At 25.3% G+C, this 20,382-nt stretch overlaps 6 protein-coding genes across 6 annotated transcripts in view; 4 read left to right on the forward strand and 2 right to left on the reverse strand.

The window, feature by feature from the left end:
• The window catches only part of LOC129607482 (extracellular matrix-binding protein ebh-like), a 74,079-nt gene extending 67,431 nt beyond the window's left edge, over positions 1–6,648 (forward strand). Inside the window, exons 10-16 of the mRNA XM_055518509.1 lie at positions 7–552; positions 1,303–1,516; positions 1,587–1,695; positions 4,137–4,703; positions 4,775–4,909; positions 4,967–5,073; positions 5,259–6,648. Coding sequence (XP_055374484.1) covers positions 7–552; positions 1,303–1,516; positions 1,587–1,695; positions 4,137–4,703; positions 4,775–4,909; positions 4,967–5,073; positions 5,259–5,373 — 1,793 coding nt within the window. The 3' untranslated portion in view covers positions 5,374–6,648. The remainder of the gene's footprint in view (positions 1–6; positions 553–1,302; positions 1,517–1,586; positions 1,696–4,136; positions 4,704–4,774; positions 4,910–4,966; positions 5,074–5,258) is intronic.
• A 1,258-nt stretch (positions 6,649–7,906) lies between these two features.
• On the forward strand, positions 7,907–9,393 carry LOC129607526 (lysM and putative peptidoglycan-binding domain-containing protein 3). The gene is made up of 4 exons (XM_055518558.1): positions 7,907–8,099; positions 8,166–8,298; positions 8,361–8,685; positions 8,884–9,393. The coding sequence occupies exons 1-4, from the start codon at positions 8,086–8,088 to the stop codon at positions 9,108–9,110; spliced, it is 699 nt and encodes a 232-aa protein (XP_055374533.1). The 5' UTR covers positions 7,907–8,085; the 3' UTR covers positions 9,111–9,393.
• Positions 9,394–9,887: 494 nt separating this feature from the next.
• LOC129607450 (28S ribosomal protein S22, mitochondrial) lies at positions 9,888–11,322 on the forward strand. Its single transcript, XM_055518479.1, has 3 exons — positions 9,888–10,085; positions 10,136–10,256; positions 10,334–11,322. Exons 1-3 carry the CDS (start codon positions 9,983–9,985, stop codon positions 11,256–11,258), a joined length of 1,149 nt encoding a protein of 382 aa, XP_055374454.1. The 5' UTR covers positions 9,888–9,982; the 3' UTR covers positions 11,259–11,322.
• A 518-nt stretch (positions 11,323–11,840) lies between these two features.
• LOC129607418 (palmitoyltransferase ZDHHC3) lies at positions 11,841–14,845 on the forward strand. Its single transcript, XM_055518440.1, has 5 exons — positions 11,841–12,039; positions 12,099–12,284; positions 12,702–12,923; positions 12,992–13,204; positions 13,268–14,845. Exons 1-5 carry the CDS (start codon positions 11,959–11,961, stop codon positions 13,424–13,426), a joined length of 861 nt encoding a protein of 286 aa, XP_055374415.1. The 5' UTR covers positions 11,841–11,958; the 3' UTR covers positions 13,427–14,845.
• Positions 14,846–15,086: 241 nt separating this feature from the next.
• Positions 15,087–16,178, reverse strand: LOC129607285 (uncharacterized). Its single transcript, XM_055518174.1, has one exon. The coding sequence runs from the start codon at positions 16,046–16,048 to the stop codon at positions 15,755–15,757; it is 294 nt and encodes a 97-aa protein (XP_055374149.1). The 5' UTR covers positions 16,049–16,178; the 3' UTR covers positions 15,087–15,754.
• A 1,487-nt stretch (positions 16,179–17,665) lies between these two features.
• LOC129607284 (uncharacterized) lies at positions 17,666–20,187 on the reverse strand. Its single transcript, XM_055518173.1, has 3 exons — positions 19,894–20,187; positions 18,690–18,745; positions 17,666–18,598 (listed from the first exon to the last, which is right to left on the reverse strand). Exons 1-3 carry the CDS (start codon positions 19,921–19,923, stop codon positions 17,833–17,835), a joined length of 852 nt encoding a protein of 283 aa, XP_055374148.1. The 5' UTR covers positions 19,924–20,187; the 3' UTR covers positions 17,666–17,832.
• Between the last annotated feature and the right edge of the window lie 195 nt (positions 20,188–20,382).

Consider the following 20,382-nt stretch of genomic DNA (forward strand, 5'->3'; position numbering starts at 1 on the left):
TTTCAGAAAGAACAAGCTCTGATTCTACAATTACAGACGAAAGTACTCATACAATTTTAGATGCAAACGAAGAAGCACAAATCGCAAAGGAAAATTATAATCAGCATTTAACAAAAGTTTATGTAAACGGTAATAGTGAACAAGAAGTTGTTTTATGCGACGAATCTTCTGATATTGATAATGTAGTGCATGAAAGTAAACAAGTAACAAATAATATGGAAGATAGTGACCGTAATTTACTTGATAATAAAATATCAACCTTAACAATAAATATTAGTAGTAACAACCTAACAACTAGTGATAAAATTACTGATTCAAACAATAACATAAATACTAACACTGTAACAAAAATTGATAATTCAAAAATTCTGGACGATGGTACTAACATACCTAATGAACAATTTAATAAACCTAATCCTGAAAAAAATACATCTCTAGAGCTCACAAATATTAACACAATACCAAAATTAATAGATACTAAAAAAACTGAGGCATTTTGTGGAACCTTGGATATGTCTGATGAAGACGATCAAAATGTTTCTTTAATACCAGGTAACTAAATGGTTTGAGACTATAAATAAAAACAACTTTTGCAATCTTCAACCAGTAGAGGACTGAAATGATTTACTACGAATACAAATTTTAACCTAATTCAAACGTCTATTGAACTATTTCAATAACTTATTTCACACTTAAAAATACTCTCAATCTAAACCTATCCATCTGTCGGGTTCGAATATCTGGTGAGAAACGACTGCCCAATCAGCTCAAGCTGATAAAAATATATATAATATTAATTTTCTCCAAAAACTCTTAATTGTCATTGTCATATATCTCATGAGTCAACTCTCGATAATAACTCAACAAAATGGATTTCAAAAAACATGTTAACGTTTTCAACAGTTCATTAGAATTCAAACAACTTTCAAGCCGATAAGAAGCAATAAATTGCATTACCTTTTACTCAAAATATAATTCTAAAAAACATTTTTTAACAAAGTAAAGTCCTTATAATAATAATTGTGTGTTTTAATTTTAATTGATACACAGGTACATGGGTATATTAATTAACTTTAAAAAATCCTCATTCAATTAATATTACATCCATCTGCATTCAACTAACATGAATTTGTTATAAACAATTTAAATTAATAAAATAAAAATGTACATAGGCATATCATTAAAAACTATAGGGTTGTAGTATGTCGAATTATCTGTACGTAAACCACTAAAATTCTAACTTCAAGTACTTACAATTTTTCTTTTTTTTCTAGTAATCTAATCTAATTTTTTACTATATAGGATCCATAGCAGAACGAGAGCACAAAAAATGGTATAATGCTGTTGAAATGCCAAATAATCCATATGCCCCTGAAGCTTTGCTACGACGACTTGATACAGGACCACAAAAGCCATTGGATATACCAGACAAACGTGTTTCAACACCAATTACTACACCCGAGGAAGAGAAAATAACTGAAGCAGAACTAAGTGCAAAAAATGTTGATTTATCAATGTAAAAAAAAGTTTTTTTTTATTAAAAAATTATTTGTATTTGTTTAAATAACGTGCAACAATCATTCTAGATATAGCCGTGATTATTATGTTCCATCTCCAACATCGAATACAACAAAAAGTAAACTTATAAAAATGCAAGTCATCGATAGGGATTCATTAGAGGACAAAAGTTTAGAGGTAAAGGAAAATCACCTTCATCATTTTAATCATCAGATTATCAATAATAGTAATAACAAGTATAATTATAAATGGAAAATTATTAATCCAGTTAGAAGAACAAGCTCTTTACGTAGTTGTAAAAGCTTAAATTTAAATGAACCATTTAATGAAAACATTAAAATATCAAAAAATTTAAAAGGAACAAATAGCAGGAGTTCGACTCCATCAAATAAAATTAACATACAAAATCATTATTTAGATATTCCAGAAGATACTATAAAGCAATTCGAAAAAAAATTATTATTTAATGACTTAAAACGTAATAGTTTTCGTGCTATTTCATCGACATCAAAGAATTTTGTTTTTAATCCCTTGTTCACGGGTAAGGATATGCCACAAAATCAATCTAATTTAACATCTAATGCTGACGAGCAACATTCAGGTTCTGTTGAAAGTTCTGAAAACGATTCTGGTGTTGATAGTTTTGGTAGTTTAATCTTAAATAATACAATTAACAAAAAATTTTATTTGAAAAACGATGCTAGTTTATATTAATACATATAATCGATTGGTTGGCATTTTTTAAATGTAACCATTTTAATAATTATTAAAATATAGTTCATTTAAATGATTCTAAAATTAAAGAAAAAAAAACAATTAATTTCAATCCCAATCTCTTTGAATTATCAAGCATAGGACATTTAATATTATATTTTACTTATAAAACATAACTAAAAATCAATTAGTATTACAAATTTCCAAGAAATAGTCATACAAATTGCTCAAAATTATCGCGCACAATTTTTTTTACAATGTCTGAACGTTTAAATTAAATTATTTGCAATAAAATCTTAATTTTATATTTTGTAATGACTAATATACTTCTTATACAACGATAAAAATTTCGTACATAGAAATAATGTTCTGCAAATTACATTTTGAAACGCAGTACCCATGTACAATTTTTTTTAATAAATCTATGTTTCAAAATCCAAATAAAGACCTTTTAACTTATTGGAACATACGAAAAAATATGAGTTTACCTTTCTTATTACATCTTATCCCTCTAAATTTCAAAGTTTATAAATCATTACTATATTGCTAGCAAACTCTTTGAAATTCACTAATGTATTTTAATATATTTCCATTTTCATAGAATACTAAAGTATTTCAAAACGCTAGTTCCATTATATTTCCTTGCTTATAATTTTACAACGAATCTCTAGGAAACTATTTTAAAATACAATATCTTTATGTTCTGTCTTATTTTTAAATCTTTATTAATTAAAAACTATACTACAAGTACATATCAAGTAAAATCAATTACTGTTCGTTTGATTTTTATATAAGTAGGTACTTTTATTATATTTTACAAAGTTTAAACTTGTTTTATTCAAAATTTTCAATTATATTAAGAAATATTATATAGCTTATAATTATTTCTTAAAAATATTATTTTTAAATTCTTGTATTTAAAAAAAATTAAAAGTGTTTAAATGGTAAATAAACGTAAAAATGAACAGAAACAAATGTTTTTTAGTAATTTAAAATAAAAATTTCGAAATCAAAAAATGTTATACAAATTTAAGGTGAGTACAATAATGTTAATTATAATTTAAGTACCTACATAGTAAGAGAATTTTTTTTTAAATAAATTTTTGTTTAATATAATGGGAAAAGTAATATTTAGTAATTTAGTAAATAAGATCATGTTTTTATTAACATAAAAAAAGTACAAATTCATATGAAAAAAGGTTACTAATTAACATTTGTTTCATTCATTTCTGATTTCTAACTTTCATATACCTACAACATTTTAATTACTTTTATATTTAAATTGCTTTGCTTTTTTATTTCTGTATAAAGTACAAAGTGTAACTGAAATTATAGCATTCTTAATTGTAAATAATTAATAAAAATCATAATTATAATATATAACAATAGCCGTTTACTTGAAATTTATACTTGCTTTCTTTTTCAAAAAATACAAAAATGCTGAGAATAGTCACGGATATTTTCTCCTCACATATCCTCATTACTATTTTAACTAACAAATTACATTTTTTAAAGTATAAAAACTTTCCTTAAACATAGAAATTAAAATTTAAAATCGTTTGGTCATCTACATACAAAAAAACTCACATTATAGAAATGAGTGTGTAGGTATGGTGATGTAATGAATTGAAAAATACTATTTTAATTACTTATATAGGAAAACATAAAATATTCATAAATGTATATTATGTAAAAGGTGTGACAAAGCTTTATTATTTTATGATTATTAAGGTTTTCCTAACTAAATTTTTAAATCTATTTCGTTTCATTATGTCATTTTAAAAGGAAAAATTTTAAATACATAAATAATAATTAAAAGAAAATTTTAGAATACAAATTATACACATTTTTTGTTTTATTATTAATACTATTTATCGTGTATTTAATTTTGAAACTCTATATAGGAAAATAGTTTTACATCATTATCAGACGAAAAAACACAAACTTTATCATTACAAAACAATAAACACAATATTAATAACACTTTAAATAACAAAAGCGATATATTTTCGGCTAAATTAATTCAAATTGTTGATTCAACTGATGAAGAACAATGTAAAAATGTTAACGAATTAAGAGCAGATTCATCACCATCAGATATTTCATTGACTAATAGTTTATCATTAAGTGAAGATTCTGATACATTAAGAATTTATAATTTAAATAAACAGGAAACAACATTAATAACAAAAGAAAATCAATCAAAGCAACAATATGGTATGATAGAGGAATTAGAACAAAATAATAATATGACGCGAACGCCACCAAATACTCCTATAACACCAACAACAACACCATTACCGACACCAAAGACACGACCAAATGAATTGAAATTATCATCAGCATCTAGTCAGTCACCCTGCAAAACTGGTAAAACAGCAATGGCTTTAACACCACAAACTTTTAAATTTTTACACCCGAAACGTAAAATAATTGAACCATCTCAGATAATGACACAAGAACAATATTCAGTAAGTCATAAACTTTAGAGATAGTATAAAAATAATATGTATAACATATTTTTATAAAAATAAAATTTTAGACACCACCCGAAACCCCAGATAAGCCAGTGATTGAAGAAGATGTTGTGAACTCATTGCCATCAGTTAAGGCGCTAGCGAGAGCTTTTTTATTAACGTCAGGAGCGACAACAATTCCTGATGACATTTCAACTATGGTAAATAACTAAATTTTAATAACTTGAAGACTTGTACTAACATATAAATATTTCCAGTCATTAACCGAACCTAATAATAATGAAATAAAAATTGAATGTAGAAAAAAATCACCACTTGAAGAAAGTTCATCAGTTCCAGTACAAGAACCTTCAGTTAAACAAATGTAAGTATAACACATTTAAAGAAAAAAGATGCAGATCTACATTTGTATATTATGTAGTAACTAAAATATATTTACTAACAAATTATTATTTTCAAATAAATGTTAAATTTAGTGAAATAATGCAATATTAAATATTATATAGAAATATTTTATTAAGTATTATTAACAAATTTTATATTTTATAGATACGATGGGAATCAAAATAATTTGAAAAATCTTGAAAGACCAATAAGCCCAGTTTTGAAACCAGGAAAACTGAAAGATAACATTGCTTTCTTTGAAAATTTAAAGAAACATTAATGATTATTTTGAGGTCTTCATAAAAATTTTTAATAAAAAAACCAATACAATTACTAATAATAAGCTATGCATTCAACATAAGTATAGTTTTCATAGTTATTTTTTTTTTCAAAATTATTGTTTAAAAAAGAAAAATGTAATTTTTTTTAAACGTGCATAGAATCAAATTCAAATTAATATTTTATAAGAAAGTAGCAGTATTAGAAAGAATAAATTTCACAAAACGTGTGGGATTTCATAAAATAATTTGGGCGAAGCTACTTAAATCAGATATCATGATATTAAATATATAACTATATTAACTAAACAATTTAATATTAAAAAATAGTTAAATGAATGAAGTTATAAAAGTATTTAGCTTCCAAATACATAATTTACTTACATACATAATTAGGTTGCATACTGGTTACAAAATGTGAACTTTGCTTCATTTATCTGTTTCTTTCCACGCTATTTTTATCTTCTAGAGTATCTAATTCATTTCATAAATTAATAGAAAACATATCTTTGAATGACTCATTGTACTCCTATAAATTTGATATTTCGGCAAATATTTCCAATTTCAAAATTTATATGGTTTATATTCAATCACTTGTTATTCAAACATATTTGAATTTTACTATGCATTCTTTCTTATTTTTACCTCCTGGATTGATTATCTAAAAGTAAATTTAAATTATCAAATATAATTAATACGAAAAATTAAAGGATACGAAAATTAAAGTTAATTAGGTGAAATAGTTGGCCATAATGATCAAGAGATCAGATAGAGCAACGAATAATAATCGAAAAAATAAAACAAATTTAATATAAAAAACGAATTGGATACTCGTCATGATAAATGAAATCTAAATATAAAATTATCAGATTAATTTTACGTAATTTTTTCTCTATATTGTTGTTTTATTCTAATTTAGGTATATTAAACCAATGTACTTTATATTTATTTAAAATTTTGATTAGAAAACCATTTTGGTAACCAAAACTTAATTATGTAATGAAATCTAATAATTCAAAAACCAAAGCGAAAAAAATCTATTCACTAAAAAATGTGCCATTAACACTTTAATTACACTTCAGATTTAATAAATACTCTAAAACAAACAAGATTATTTTAGAATCGATATTTATATATATAATTATTTTTATAAATCTTATAAACTTTTAATGTTTTTTATTTAAAGATGTTTGTAAATACATATAAAATTTATAATTAATAGATGCAGTTGAAAATGAAGAATAAAATTACCTTAATCCATTGAAAGTTATATTCATCATAACTTAAGTCATTAATATATTAAATAAATTATTAAAGTATTAAAATTTGTTTTATTTCAAGAAATTTTAAACAATAACTGAATGTTTTTAAAAAAAAAATAAATAAATACTGAATGCTTATGTAGAATTATCATGCCCAAAATTTGAAACTTAGAAAATGTTGTTATTTAGCGCGTCCTTTTTTTTCATACATATGTGCGTACTTGTAGCAAGGAATACTGAAAGTGTTCCACAAACATGAACGCTATGTGCGGTGCGGCAATCCAAATTGCCGCGTCATCGCAGACGGGTTACAAACTTGAAAAGCAGCGCATATACAATATGATGTTATAGAAATACTACGAGTGTGAGAAGGCTCACCCATGAGACAAAAATTAAAAAATGTTTTAAAATGAATTGATTGAAAAATAACTCAGTTATTTATTGAAAAATTATAATATTTTAAAATTAATATAACTTGTCAAAAAATAAAGTAATTATTTCGAATATTAATTAAATAATAATTATTGACAAAAAACTCGTTATTTTAGACAAAGACAACACTTTTTGTTTTTTCAGTAAGATAATAACTTAGTAAATTTAGTTGCATATATTAATTTTAACACAATATACTTTAAAATTATCAAAAAATAACTCAATTCAACCCTTTTATCAAACTAAAGCTCAGATATACATGCACATAGTTGAGAAATAAAAGAAAATATAATAGAAAATGGTAAAAAAAATGGATGGAAGCAGAACATTTTGAGAAAAAATTGATATTATTATATGAACCATTAAAAGTTGGGTAAATTACTTTGCTGCCGGATATAAACAGCCAAATGCTCAATGAACTGGGAATTAATATAAACTAAAATTTTTTACTATGTAGCCAGGGACAGGAAAATATAATTTAAAAAATAATAATAAGAATATTTCGCTTTTATCCAATCTTGTTTAATAAAACAAGAATTATTTCATATTAAATCAATATTTTACAATAATCAATTTACAAATTTTAAATTCTAAGGAAAACCAAAATACCTTTTAATAATATCCTATCAGCTGAAATGACGCAACAAGCATAATATTTGTGATTGATTTCACTTTATGGTCTTCTCATATAGATGCAAAGAAGTAGAGGTTTTCAATTTAAATTAATTTAATAAATAATCGCTAGTGCCAACACTAACTATATTTCAAAATTTAGGATGTCAAAATTCCTATACTATGTGTTTTTTGTTATTATAAGAGTTGGCAGTTCCATTATTAGAACTTTCAAATGTGCGAATTGTTAAATTTTGTTGCAATAGTTTTAAGGTACAAGCTAATTTAAGAAATATTTAAATTGAAAGAATGGTAATTAAAATACGTGAAATTAAAACACGATCTACTTGAATTTAGAAAAACTGAATTGAATATATGTAATTAGCAAAAAACAATTGAATTTTCGCCATGAAAAGACAAAAGTAAGTTTTTTATGGTATTGATTTAATGTCGTGTCATGTTAAAATAACAAAACATTTTAATTTTAGGTATGTTGTTTTAGAAGAAGAAGAGGTATCATTACCTATGCAAAAAATATCACCCAAAATTGAAAAAACATTAGAAGCTCAAGTACAAGATGGTGACACATTAGCAAGTATTGCTTTAAGATTTCATTGTACAGTAAGTTGTTTATTGTGGGGAATTTTTAGAGAGTAGCTGTTTTTTTGATATATTTCTTTCAGGTTGCTGAAATAAAGCGACTTAACAAAATTGATAAAGACAATGAAATCTATGCCCGGAAAATAATCAAAGTGCCAATTACACCACATTCCATTTTATTAGAAACTTTACCTGCTGGGGAAAATAATACTCTTATCTTTAAAGATGCAGATGAATTTTTCAATAACAATGATGTCGTAGACTCTTTAAGGGAGGAAGCTAAGAAATTAAATGAAAAATTCTATGATTCAGGAACATCAGTAGATTCTTCACAAAAGACAATAAATGCAATTGTTTTGAATTCAAGGTTAAGGCGTAATTTATATTCGGACCGACAGGATGAGCAAGGTAGGTTCAAATTTGTATTGCCTACATATTTCAATCTACAATTTATGAATAGTTTCATAAAAGAAAAATTTTAAAGATGCTTGTATGTATTTATAAGCTACCTATATGTTCTTACAAGAAAATATGTTGATTATTAAGTAGGTATACGGCCTATCTGTTTATTTAAAAACCTGATTTTGGTTACTTTTTTAATTTTAGATACATCAAATTCTTTAGCAGATAGTTTCGAAGACAATCTTCCACAGCCACGAATGATTCGCGGACCAACTAATGTAATTTTTGATTGCTCAGGATCTGATTGTGATATGTCTTGGATTTGTCTTTTTGTGTTAATTTTAGCTTTATGTTTTGCAATTCCTTTAATATATATTGTTTATATTGCCGAGCATTATGAGAAGTTTCATCACAACTCTACTGCATTATAAAATATGTATTTGTATTTACCCACGTATTTGTAATTTACAAACTAAAATATTTCAATATCGAAAAATTTTTTTTAAATTGAATTTGTTTGTAACAGTGTATTATAATATATCAATAATTTTATATTAAATTTTATAGTAGTTAATTCTTAAGTTGTATAAATTTATAGCTAATAATTTTAAGAATAGTATATAATGACTAGAGCAACAATTATGCGGAGTGAGCAATTAAGATATTGTAAAACTTTTTACATAAGAAATAAAATTTTAATCAACTTATTAAGGACATTTTGTTTTATGTAAAATTACAACTCACATTCATTAAATTGAGGTACTCATTTTAAATAACAGAACCTTTTTCCAAAGGAATACTTATTTGCTAAAAACACCTATATTTTTTTCTGTTCACAGCAAAGATCTATATGCACAGCACCATACGTAAGTACGTAATACATCCATATGCGAATTCCGTGGGGTACACCACGTCTAACTAATAGATAGTTGATATTTTGGTAATGTCACAGTGTGAACAATAAAAGAACTGAAAGTCTTGTTAAATTTTAACTGAAGGCATACTAATACGAATAATCACAACTTCTGTCGTTTATATATATTTAAAAAAGAGTTTGAGTCGGAAACTACAATAAATAACAACGGAGACATCAGCATACAAAAATTAAAACATGTTTTGCGTAAAGTTTCTACACTTCCGGCAATCTCGACACCACTTTTATTTTAATATTATAGATGTCATTACAGTTTGCGAGCCATTGGAAAAACACACGTCAAAATTAATTTTATTTTGGTTATTTCTCTTATTCTGATATTTTATTTAAATTTCCTTTAGTAAATAATTTACGTTTTGTGCGCTAGAAATGTTTGTGATTGCCAGGAATGGAAGACGTTCTCTTATATTTAAATTAAACAGTATCAGGAATTTTTCAAATAATACAGAAAAAACAAGCTACTATCATTATGGTAAGGAAAAAAAATATTGAGAATTATTTATCACAGTTTTTTAATTCTAGAAAGTGATCCAGGGCCAAAATTCATTGAACCCAGCACGCAGAGAATTTTAAAGTCACTAACATGCCCTTCTGTAGAAAAAGTATTCAGAAAAAAATCGTCACAAAATTCAATCGAATATCAGTAAGTTTTATTTGTACATATAATATACTATAACTATCACATGTGAAGCTATATTATGTAAACAAATATTGTTCCAGATTCATGACTACAGAAAAATTAGAAAAAAAATTTGAGGAAATGTCAGCTTTAGCAGATAAATATCTTCAAATGCCTCCTGTAGTAATGGTGAAGAACAATGCTCCAAAAATTATTTCAAACGATCCGGCACTTAAAAATTTCTCGGAAAACACACACATTTTCACAGATATAACTTTTGGTTTAAAACAATCAGAGCGTAAAGTCGTAATTAGACATGTTGATGGTACTTTGGAAAATGCATCAATGGAAGTACAAAAAAGAATGAATCAACTGTATTTCCCTTTAAAAGGTCGTAAACTTTACTGTCCAAAAATGCTTCAAGAACCACATTTTCAACGGTGTTTAGATGAATTCAAATATGAATTTGTATTAGACAGATTATGTATACAATATGAGCCATATGAAAAGGAATATCACGATCTAACGTCTACACTTTATATGCACGTGAATGAAAATAAAAAATTTCATGATTTAAGATCAACTCGGCATTTCGGGCCTATGGCATTTTTCTTTGCTTGGCATAAAATAATAGACGATATGCTTTATGATATGATTAAGAAGGAATATTTAAGAAATGGTGTAGAATTAATTGCTTTAATGAATGATTTACACAACATAGAATATGATAAAAAAATTTTAGATAGGATTGAAAAATCTCCTAAACAATTTGGAATTGTAGAGGAACTAAAAAAATCTTTAAATAGCACCCCAGACGACATTCATGAAGAAATAAGAAATGCAATTGGAAAATCCAGAGAAGATTTCGAAATAGATGATTTCTGCCTTAATTTTATAGAAAATTTTGTCAAATCAAAAGCATTAAAAAGAATCCCATTGGAATTAGCGATACAAACTTTTAAAGAGACCAATGATGAAAAACGCCGTTTATATGAAGGACTTAGAAAAGCGCATGGTATAAACTAAATAGTTAGCCAAGTAAATTTTGTATGTTGTAACACAAATGTACAATAAAATAAATATACAGTTACTTATATGAATTAAATTTTTATTTTTTGGGAATGTTTGAATATAATTCATATTCATATATATATATATATATATATATATATATATATATATATATATTAGTGTTCCCAATTATATATATTATTGTCCCCAAATCCAATCAAAAAACGGAAAAAAATTGATAGAAAAGTGCAGAAACGCAAATAAAACGAGATATAAAAAATTAAATTATATTCAAGAAATTAAATAAAATTTAATAAAAATTAAATTAAATATTCAAGAAACCTCTGAAGAAGATACTAGTGAAAGAACCTTTTTTTATACCATGGTCCTTGCCTGCAAAGAAACAACTGATATCATAAAGATAAATTAAATCCCTTCAAAACGAAGTGTGGGTTTTGTTTTTTTTATGCTTCATTTTTCTTCCGCTGGTGGCCAAGTCACAATTTTTGTAGTGTCATGTATTAATACTTTTATTCTGATTTGAATATCAGCTGTGTTTTGTAAAGTTTGACAATACTAAAGAGAATAGCTAAAATGTTTTACAATTGAATAATTATGGAATTTTAAAACTAGGAAAAACGCAAAATAGCTATATGCAATAATATTTAAGACATTTTTGATATATAAAACATAAATTTATTTATCTTATAGAAAAATGAATTATGAATATACTAATCTGCGTAATTCAGTAGAAATGCATAACAAATGTTGTAGTGGTCGTATGTGGTGTGTTAAGGTGGGTTTATTTTAAATGAATAGATTAAAGATATTTATGACTAACATAAAAAATTTTAGGATATTTGCGGAATTGTATGTGCCATTATGACATGGCTTTTAATAATATTTGCTGAATTTGTAGTTATGAGAGTTATATTATGGCCAAGCCCTTATCCAGTATTTAGTACAATTAATACAATAATATTTCAAATTCTAGCGTTTTTAGCATTTGCATCACATTTGAGAACCATGCTATCAGACCCAGTAAGTGAAATAACATTTAACTATGTGAAATTAATGTAGAATCAATTTGATCATTTGCAAAACTATTTAATTTGATATTTCTAATTTTAAAATTCATTTAGAACATTGTTTATATATTTTATGATAACATTATTTCATGAAAGTTATTTGTTCAATTATTTATGAAGTGCTATTAGATACTATAGCTTTTTTTTCAATATTGTATAATCCGCTTCTTACTCTTAACTCTCTGACTTTTCATTTTGTTTCATGTTTATAGATCTTGAGAAAATATTTTAATAAAATAAATTAATTACATAGTAATGCTGCATGTTTTTGCGGTGTGATTCCATTTACAATTTCACAAAAAAATTTCTTTAGGCAAAAATATTTGATTTTAAAATTTAAAAAAGAAATCTTTATGATACCATATTTAAGGGTGCAGTACCTCGAGGTAATGCTACAAAAGAAATCATACAACAATTAGGCTTTCGTGAAGGAGAAGTTTTTTTTAAATGTCCAAAATGTTGCAGTATAAAACCAGATAGAGCGCATCATTGTTCAGTTTGTAACAGATGCATTCGCAAAATGGATCATCATTGCCCATGGGTAAATAACTGTGTTGGCGAAAATAACCAAAAATATTTTGTTTTATTTACAGTAAGTTAAACTTTAAAAATTCAATTTAAAGCAATCGCTCTTAATTTGTAATTTGTACTTATTTTCAGTTTTATATAGCAATCATATCTACCCATGCAATGTTCTTAGTTATTAATCAATTTGCATTGTGTGTTAAGCATGAATGGCGTGATTGTTCTCCTTACTCTCCTCCAGCTACTGTATTTTTATTACTATTTCTAACATTTGAAGCTCTATTATTTGCAGTTTTTACAATGGTTATGCTGGCAACACAATTAAGTGCAATTTGGAACGATGAGACTGTAACTTCTATTTCTATTTTTCAATTTTTAAATCTTGAAATGGATATCATAAAAATTTTTTAGGGTATAGAACAACTTAAAAAGGAAGAGGCTCGTTGGGTGAAAAAATCAAGGTGGAAAAGTATACAAGCAGTTTTTGGTCGATTTTCAATTGCTTGGTTTTCACCTTTTACAAATCCAGTTTCTAGATCAAAATATGAAACACAATTTTATTCCGTATAAATTATTACAAATTATGTTTTATGAGATTTTTACAAATTATCACCTATAATTTTATTACAATTAATGTTAAAACCTATCATTATTCACCATTATATTTAAGTGTTGAAATTAATTCCAATTTTCACAACACAAGGGCAAAAAATTCTTAAAATTCTTGTTCATTAGTATCAATAAGGATATTTATGTAGCTTTATTTTTTTATATATGATGTAAAGTGGATTGCAATTAGTTTTATAATTCAGCGTGAATGTAGTGGTAAATTATTTATGAAATTAAATTTTTTTGAGCAGATTTGTAACAAATATATGCATATTAGTACTTAAAATAAACTTATAATTAAATTTTATTCAGTAAAAGTAATGGGTTAAACATATAAATTAAAGACAATTCTACACAACGCGGTGATTCAAGTATTAATTGATATTACAAAAAATAGTAGCTGCTGAGAAACTTAATATTGATTGGGAAGAATGCAATGGATTTGATAATTTGACTAAATAAAACAAATGTAAGGAAGTGTGAGGTGCGCAAAAATTGCTTTGATGATCATGTAACCAAGATCTGCAAAAGTCAATCGTAACCATGTGTATAAATTGTTTTAGGGCAAATGAAAGGTTTATTTTGGCTTGGATGCTTAACACAGCACATTTAATAAGGCATGCGTTTTGTATCAGAGACAACTTGATTCTAAAAAGAAGCGAATTGAAACGTAAAACATAATTTAAATAAAAGTAAAGGATATGTGATACTAACAGCACTTCGTTTAAATGTACAGTGGTAAATAATATTAATTTATTAATTCTACTTACGTATTTAATCAGTAAAATTGAGAAAAAAAGTAAAATTCAAGTTATGCTTTTGCATGTATGTAAAAATAAAGCAAAAAATCTTGATCCTTAATGGATGCTTTACGATATGTATTAATGGTCAAATACCAAACTATTAACATAAACACACATTAATTAAAAAATCGGTTTAATGAGTCACTTTTCAGGATATTCAGTTTTATTTTTAAGGTTCAAAGCTTTATCATCAAAAGATAGTCTTTAAAAATCTATCAATTATTTTATTAAAACAGTCGTTTGTATATCACAACTTATAGAAGATTTTTGCCAAAAGGTTTGTAATCGACAATAATCAATAAATTTTTTCTTGTAGGGTTATGAAAAATCTTCGGTCCATAAAAATAATCTAAAGAAATTGAACAAATATTAGAAATTACACAATGTGAGCTGTCTGAAGAGACTATTTGAACTATATTCTATCTCAGCCGTAACTGTACTGTATATATATACATCTAACTGAATCAAAAATTGTTCGCTTCCTTAATTCGTTCTAAGTTTTATTTTGACAACAGGAACATATACTTATATGTACATATATATGTAGATTCAAAAGTCATATATAATGGGGTCATTATTCGACTAAATTAAAAACATAATTTAGCTTGTATACACGTATACAAATATTATGGTTCATAATTGTCAAATTATAAAATAAATTTAAGCTTTCAAAACAAATCACATTATATTTTTGTATATACAACTTTGCAAATTTTATGTTAAAAATAGGAAATATTATATACTTAATTCATACAAACAAAAACAAAAGTATAAATCATCTAAACATCTTGCTAAAGTAACATTAATGCTTGATAATTATTGTAAAGTTTATTAACGTGAATTCTTGGAAGAAAGTTTAATTTACATACAATACTTTGCTTAAAACATTTTGAATAAAAAAAGTGTTCAACTAAATTTGGGCTAACAACTATTGTAAAATATGGGTTGGATTAAGTAATTTTCCAATACTAAATAACTGAATAATTAATTTTTAATTAGTAAATATGTAAACGCGCTTTATAAATATAGATGCACTATTCATTTTGTTAATTATTCTATTCAAAATTATCTGATACACTCATGTTGTACATGTTTAGATATACGTTATTTCCCTATTTATAGAGCTTTTAATAATTTACCCATTTACACATATTATAAATTTATTTTATGAGCTTATAATACAATTATGCAACGAAAAATTTCATGCTTAATTCCATATGAATACTTAATTTCCATATGAATTGCAAAATATTTGAATAATATTAATGAAAATTATTATATAGTTTCATTTAACTTTATTTTCTTCTTCCTACCATAGCAAATAGTATAAAGACTTTTGAAAAATAAAAAAATGTTGATTGCAAATTTTTTAAAATAATTTACAAGAAAAAGAAAATTAAGCAAGTATATATATAATTTATAGGGGAAATTTATAATTTATATTACTTATACCAAAAATTAAAAAAAAAAAATAAAATTTATGTAGTTAGTCAAAATTAAACCGTCGTTTTCCATCAAAACGATAGCCGTAAGCGGCAGCATTTTTTGTATCAACTAAAGCTGGATTCCGATGTTTAAAAAAACTTCCATGAGCATGAGCTGGCCTTGATGAACCATTTGGTATACCATCCATTTCTCTTGGATAAAATGCTTCAAACATTCCTTCTGGTGGTAATACTGAGGCAATTTTTTTATCATTAGGGTCATATGCCCATATTATATTTGCAATAATCATAACGTTTAATACTATTATCGTAGTATTTTTAAATAAATTACTCATTATTTTACAATATATTTTATAAGTAATTTTATATACGTTATAAATATTTAAATATTATAAATGCATAAGTATGTACGTATATAAAAAAATAATTTTAGATTAGATCACGCGCGAATTTTACACCTTTATTGTAAAATTAAAACTACTTTCTATACTCTCAGTATTTAACGTTTGTAGTTCAAAAAATTACTTTACTCGCTCAAAATCTTAGTACATAAGATATATATATATCTATAATATTGTACATAGTTACATTTATTTTACACATAAAACGTATTTGTATCCATTGTAATTATAGTTTATTTTCATACCAAATAGCATACTTAAACTCTGCTTATATAATAATTGTTATATAAGTACATATGTATGTTGAATTAATTATACATATAAATATATTAACTATATGCATACAGATCCAATATCCACACATAATGGTATGCATGTATATACATACGTCTATTGTTTAAATATATTCGTATAAAGTGTAGAAATTAAAAAAAAAAGGAAATTATATATTTAACTACATGAATAATAATATTGCAAGATATTACTGTATATGAGTTTATATAAAACAAAAATGCCACACCACCGCCTCGACGACTGAGATTTTGTTAGCAGCAATATGTAAACGAAAAAAAAAAATTGAAAAGAAGAGAAACATAGTCATTCGCCAATTTATTTTATTGCACCCAAATTAAAATAATTTTGAAAAACGTTGGCTGAAATGGTTATCAAGTTTATTGCAGGACAGGATGGAAATGGTGAATAATTTTATTAGATGATTAATACTTATGGTTTGCGTGACAATCGATCGGTTAGAGCTATGCGGTTTTGCACTTCAATTAGAACAAAACAAATAGGGGAATTTGTTTTTTTTTAAATCTGGTATCTATATGAATTTGTTTTGTACATTTCATATGAAAAACCAAAGGTATGTACTCATTTAAAGTTAGAAGGGTACAGAGCTTGATTTGGTTGCAAATTGTTTAAACGATAAAATTGTCTTAGGTCACACAACCGAAATTTATTAATTTGAATTTCAATCTGATTTAAATTCAATAAAATATTTACGTTTTCCACACAGTTACAATATTACGGTTAATATAGTTTTGTGATTTAAAATGGCTAAAACTTGTAGTTCCAAGTTTTCTGTTTTTTGTTATTATTATTTTTTACTTTTCTGTTTTATTTGTACATTCTACTTTTAGGTTATCGCAAGGTAAATTCCATGCGCAGAGAACTGATTTAGTATCAAAAAAAGAAAAATGCAAGAAAAAAACAAGATAAAAAAAGCAAGTAACTTTTATATGTGCGATATTTTTCTTTCATTTCACTTTTTATAAAACGCTGTGACAAACAACCTTATGTTAGAAGGTATTTATAATTTTGCCACTTCGCTTATAATATTAAAAAATTGCTCTGTGTCCAATTCACAATTAAATTAAATTTTCATTTTCTCTTGTTATTTTTAATCGCACACACCAAAAATAGTTTAATTTAATTGACAAGTCGTGTTCTTCACTTTTGTATCTCAATCTCATAACTAAGTTTAAACATTAATAGAAATAAGCTCTCATAACTTAATTATATTTTATCAATTTATTTTGAACTACACATAGACATTAAATTTTTAATCTTAACATTTAAGTATATTTGCGTTTCATTCTCTATTTAACTGATGATTTTCTAGTTTGTACTATATTTTAATTTTTATTGTGACCAGTCTTCTCTCTTATAAAGTTTATTATTAGCAAAAATGAATGAATATTTTTTTTTATTATTTTCTAACTGCTTAAGTGTACATCATCATTTTCTTTTGTTTTAATTGCTTCATTTGTTTCTGGTATAACCATATCATCACTATCATCATTAGAAATTGATCGACTTTCAGGGAATTCATTTGGTATTGATACAGCAACTGGACACATACATGGTACGAAACGAATTTGTTGCCTTTGAAATTGCTGTCCATTTGTAAAACTATTACTAGAATGCTGTGCCGTTTGCATATTAAGAGATGGATTAGATGCAGTTGAAGTTGTATAATAATATTGATTTGGATAATCTGGTGTTAAATATGATGTTCTTATTGGACCTGATGTTAAATATTGAGCAGATGGTGGATGTGTTTCAATATAATGATGTCCAGCAGATGATATATAACTAGAACTTAATGAATATTGTGATGGATGATTAGGTATTGACTGTAATGGTAAATTAATATGCGATTGTGATGAAGTTCCCTGTAAGAGTGGCAAATGTGTTGAAGGTGGTTGTGGTGGTGGCTGTGTCGGCATTATAGTAGTTGATGTAGTTTGTGTTGATGGAGGTGAAGTTGTGGTTGTTGTCATTTCTTGTCTATAATTTGCTAAAACTGGTAATCCATTTGATGCTGATGGAAATTCTGACCAACCAGCAAAACGATTTGCTGGTGAATATTGGTTGAATGTGGGAGATTGAAATAGGGATCCTGGATAACCGACGGGTTGATGGTATGTATAAGTTCTAAAATAACTGATAGGCATTTGTCGAAGTAATGGTGTAGCTTCACTAGAAAAAAAGTTCAAAAACCGTTATACTTTTAAAATCTGTTGTTTTAAAAAAAAAAAAACGTAAAAAATTGTACATTAAAGAAACTTACGTCGTAGTTCTCCACCAGAAGGCGTTACATGATAATATCAACGATGTTAAAATAAGCTGAAAGAAAGTCATAATATTTGTATTTATTTTATTTTATATTATTTTAATTTAATTAAGGGTGTGCGGCACCCTATTCCATAATTTAAAACCTCTTGAAAATTCTTGAAATCTTAAAATAAATTTAAAATCCCTGCAGAAAATTAAATAAGTCAATATTTCGGGAGCATTCGAACTTAGAAAAATTTTGAAATTGAATTTTTTATTATCGAAATATTAAAATCGATTTTAAAAATCGATAAAACTTCAAAACGTTGTTAAAAAAATCAGTGAAATATTATACTAGTTCTATATTATGTAATCATTAATTGAAAATATACATCTTGCCTAAATGTGCGAACAAGAGGATGTGCGATATTTATTCAATTCAAGTTTCTCTCTGAAATCTTTCATTATATATCTAAAATATTCTATCATTGTAGCCGTTCAAAACATTCAAGATTTTTTTACTAAATTGATTTTGTACAAATAAGATTCGAAGACATATTTAAAAGTATCGAAAAATTGAGTTTTTGTGTTCTCCTTAATTGCACAGGGTTACGAATTTCTAGGTGTTTATTATAACGCTCCTTTTTCAAAACAAGGGAAATAAAGAAAATGATTTTAAGTCATTAAAAAATTCAATTCTAACTGCTGAATAGTAGCGGACAAAATTCACAATATAAGAATATGAATTTTTGTATGATTACATTTTGATCAAGTATTTATTATATTAATAACATAAATAAGGTTTTATTCACATCCAAAATGAAATATGTAATATTCAACATTTGGTTTAGGTTGCTTTCCTAAAGAGTTCAGTTAAGAAAATTGTCTTGCTGAATAAATTAAGTTTACGTTAGATTTACACTTTGAAAGACGTTCTATTCATTTTATATACATAGGTTTTGCGTAGAAAGCCCAGTTTTTGATTGAAATTAATTATAGCTATTTCTGACTTCGAAATTGATCTAATACAATTTTAATTTTATTTTTTAAATAACATTTTTATTTTATGCGGTCACTTTGTATTTGTAAAACACTTTTCGTCTAAAAAATTTTTCATTATTAATTCTATTTTTTTTAGTAATTAAATTACTTTTAAATTTCTATGCAATATTTTCTATTTCAATTCTTAATATTATTTTTAATTTCTTATTTTCACATACCATTATAAATTCATTACAATTTTTCTTCATGTTTTAAGTTCAAAATTTCTAAATATTTCACTAAATTCATAAAATTTTAAATTTTAAGATAATTGTATTTTTTCTTTATTCTTTTTTAAAATTTACAAAGTATTTTTTGAAAATTTCATGTGTCTTTAATAATTTTTTAATTCTCTTTAAATGTCTTTTAATTTATTTAAAAAAAAATTTATTTTAATTGTGGCAAAAAGTAATTAAATACTTGTGGTAAGCTATAGAATGAAAATAATTTCTATATAGAAATTCACTTAAGGCAACAAAATTATTCTTAACTTAACAAAGTTCACTTTTGTAATGTTACAATTTAGGGATTATGATTTGATTTATAAATCATTATCCCCACTACTAAAGAAATGCAATTGAATCTTGTTCGCATCTCAATAATATTGAATAAAAATTTTATTCTTATTCTTATTTTTTATACTATTCGTTGGTTTAAATTAAAAAACA

The sequence above is a fragment of the Condylostylus longicornis genome, unplaced genomic scaffold (assembly GCF_029603195.1).
Source record: "Condylostylus longicornis isolate FDR11 unplaced genomic scaffold, ASM2960319v2 ptg000027l, whole genome shotgun sequence".
NCBI classification, from domain to species: domain Eukaryota; kingdom Metazoa; phylum Arthropoda; class Insecta; order Diptera; family Dolichopodidae; genus Condylostylus; species Condylostylus longicornis.

Coding starts and splice junctions, on each gene's coding strand:
- LOC129607418 (XM_055518440.1), top strand. CDS start 11,959: ATGAATTATGAATATACTAATCTGCGTAATTCAGTAGAAATGCATAAC. Junction 12,285..12,701: donor GAACCATGCTATCAGACCCA/GTAAGTGAAATA, acceptor ACCATATTTAAG/GGTGCAGTACCTCGAGGTAA. Junction 13,205..13,267: donor CAATTTGGAACGATGAGACT/GTAACTTCTATT, acceptor AAAATTTTTTAG/GGTATAGAACAACTTAAAAA.
- LOC129607284 (XM_055518173.1), bottom strand. CDS start 19,923: ATGAAGAAAAATTGTAATGAATTTATAATG. Junction 18,746..19,893: donor ATTGTAATGAATTTATAATG/GTATGTGAAAAT, acceptor ACTTTCTTTCAG/CTTATTTTAACATCGTTGAT. Junction 18,599..18,689: donor TTCTGGTGGAGAACTACGAC/GTAAGTTTCTTT, acceptor CTTTTTTTCTAG/TGAAGCTACACCATTACTTC.
- LOC129607285 (XM_055518174.1), bottom strand. CDS start 16,048: ATGAGTAATTTATTTAAAAATACTACGATAATAGTATTAAACGTTATG.
- LOC129607450 (XM_055518479.1), top strand. CDS start 9,983: ATGTTTGTGATTGCCAGGAATGGAAGACGTTCTCTTATATTTAAATTA. Junction 10,086..10,135: donor AACAAGCTACTATCATTATG/GTAAGGAAAAAA, acceptor TTTTAATTCTAG/AAAGTGATCCAGGGCCAAAA. Junction 10,257..10,333: donor CAAAATTCAATCGAATATCA/GTAAGTTTTATT, acceptor ATATTGTTCCAG/ATTCATGACTACAGAAAAAT.
- LOC129607526 (XM_055518558.1), top strand. Junction 8,299..8,360: donor CTTTAAGATTTCATTGTACA/GTAAGTTGTTTA, acceptor TATTTCTTTCAG/GTTGCTGAAATAAAGCGACT. Junction 8,686..8,883: donor GGACCGACAGGATGAGCAAG/GTAGGTTCAAAT, acceptor TTTTAATTTTAG/ATACATCAAATTCTTTAGCA.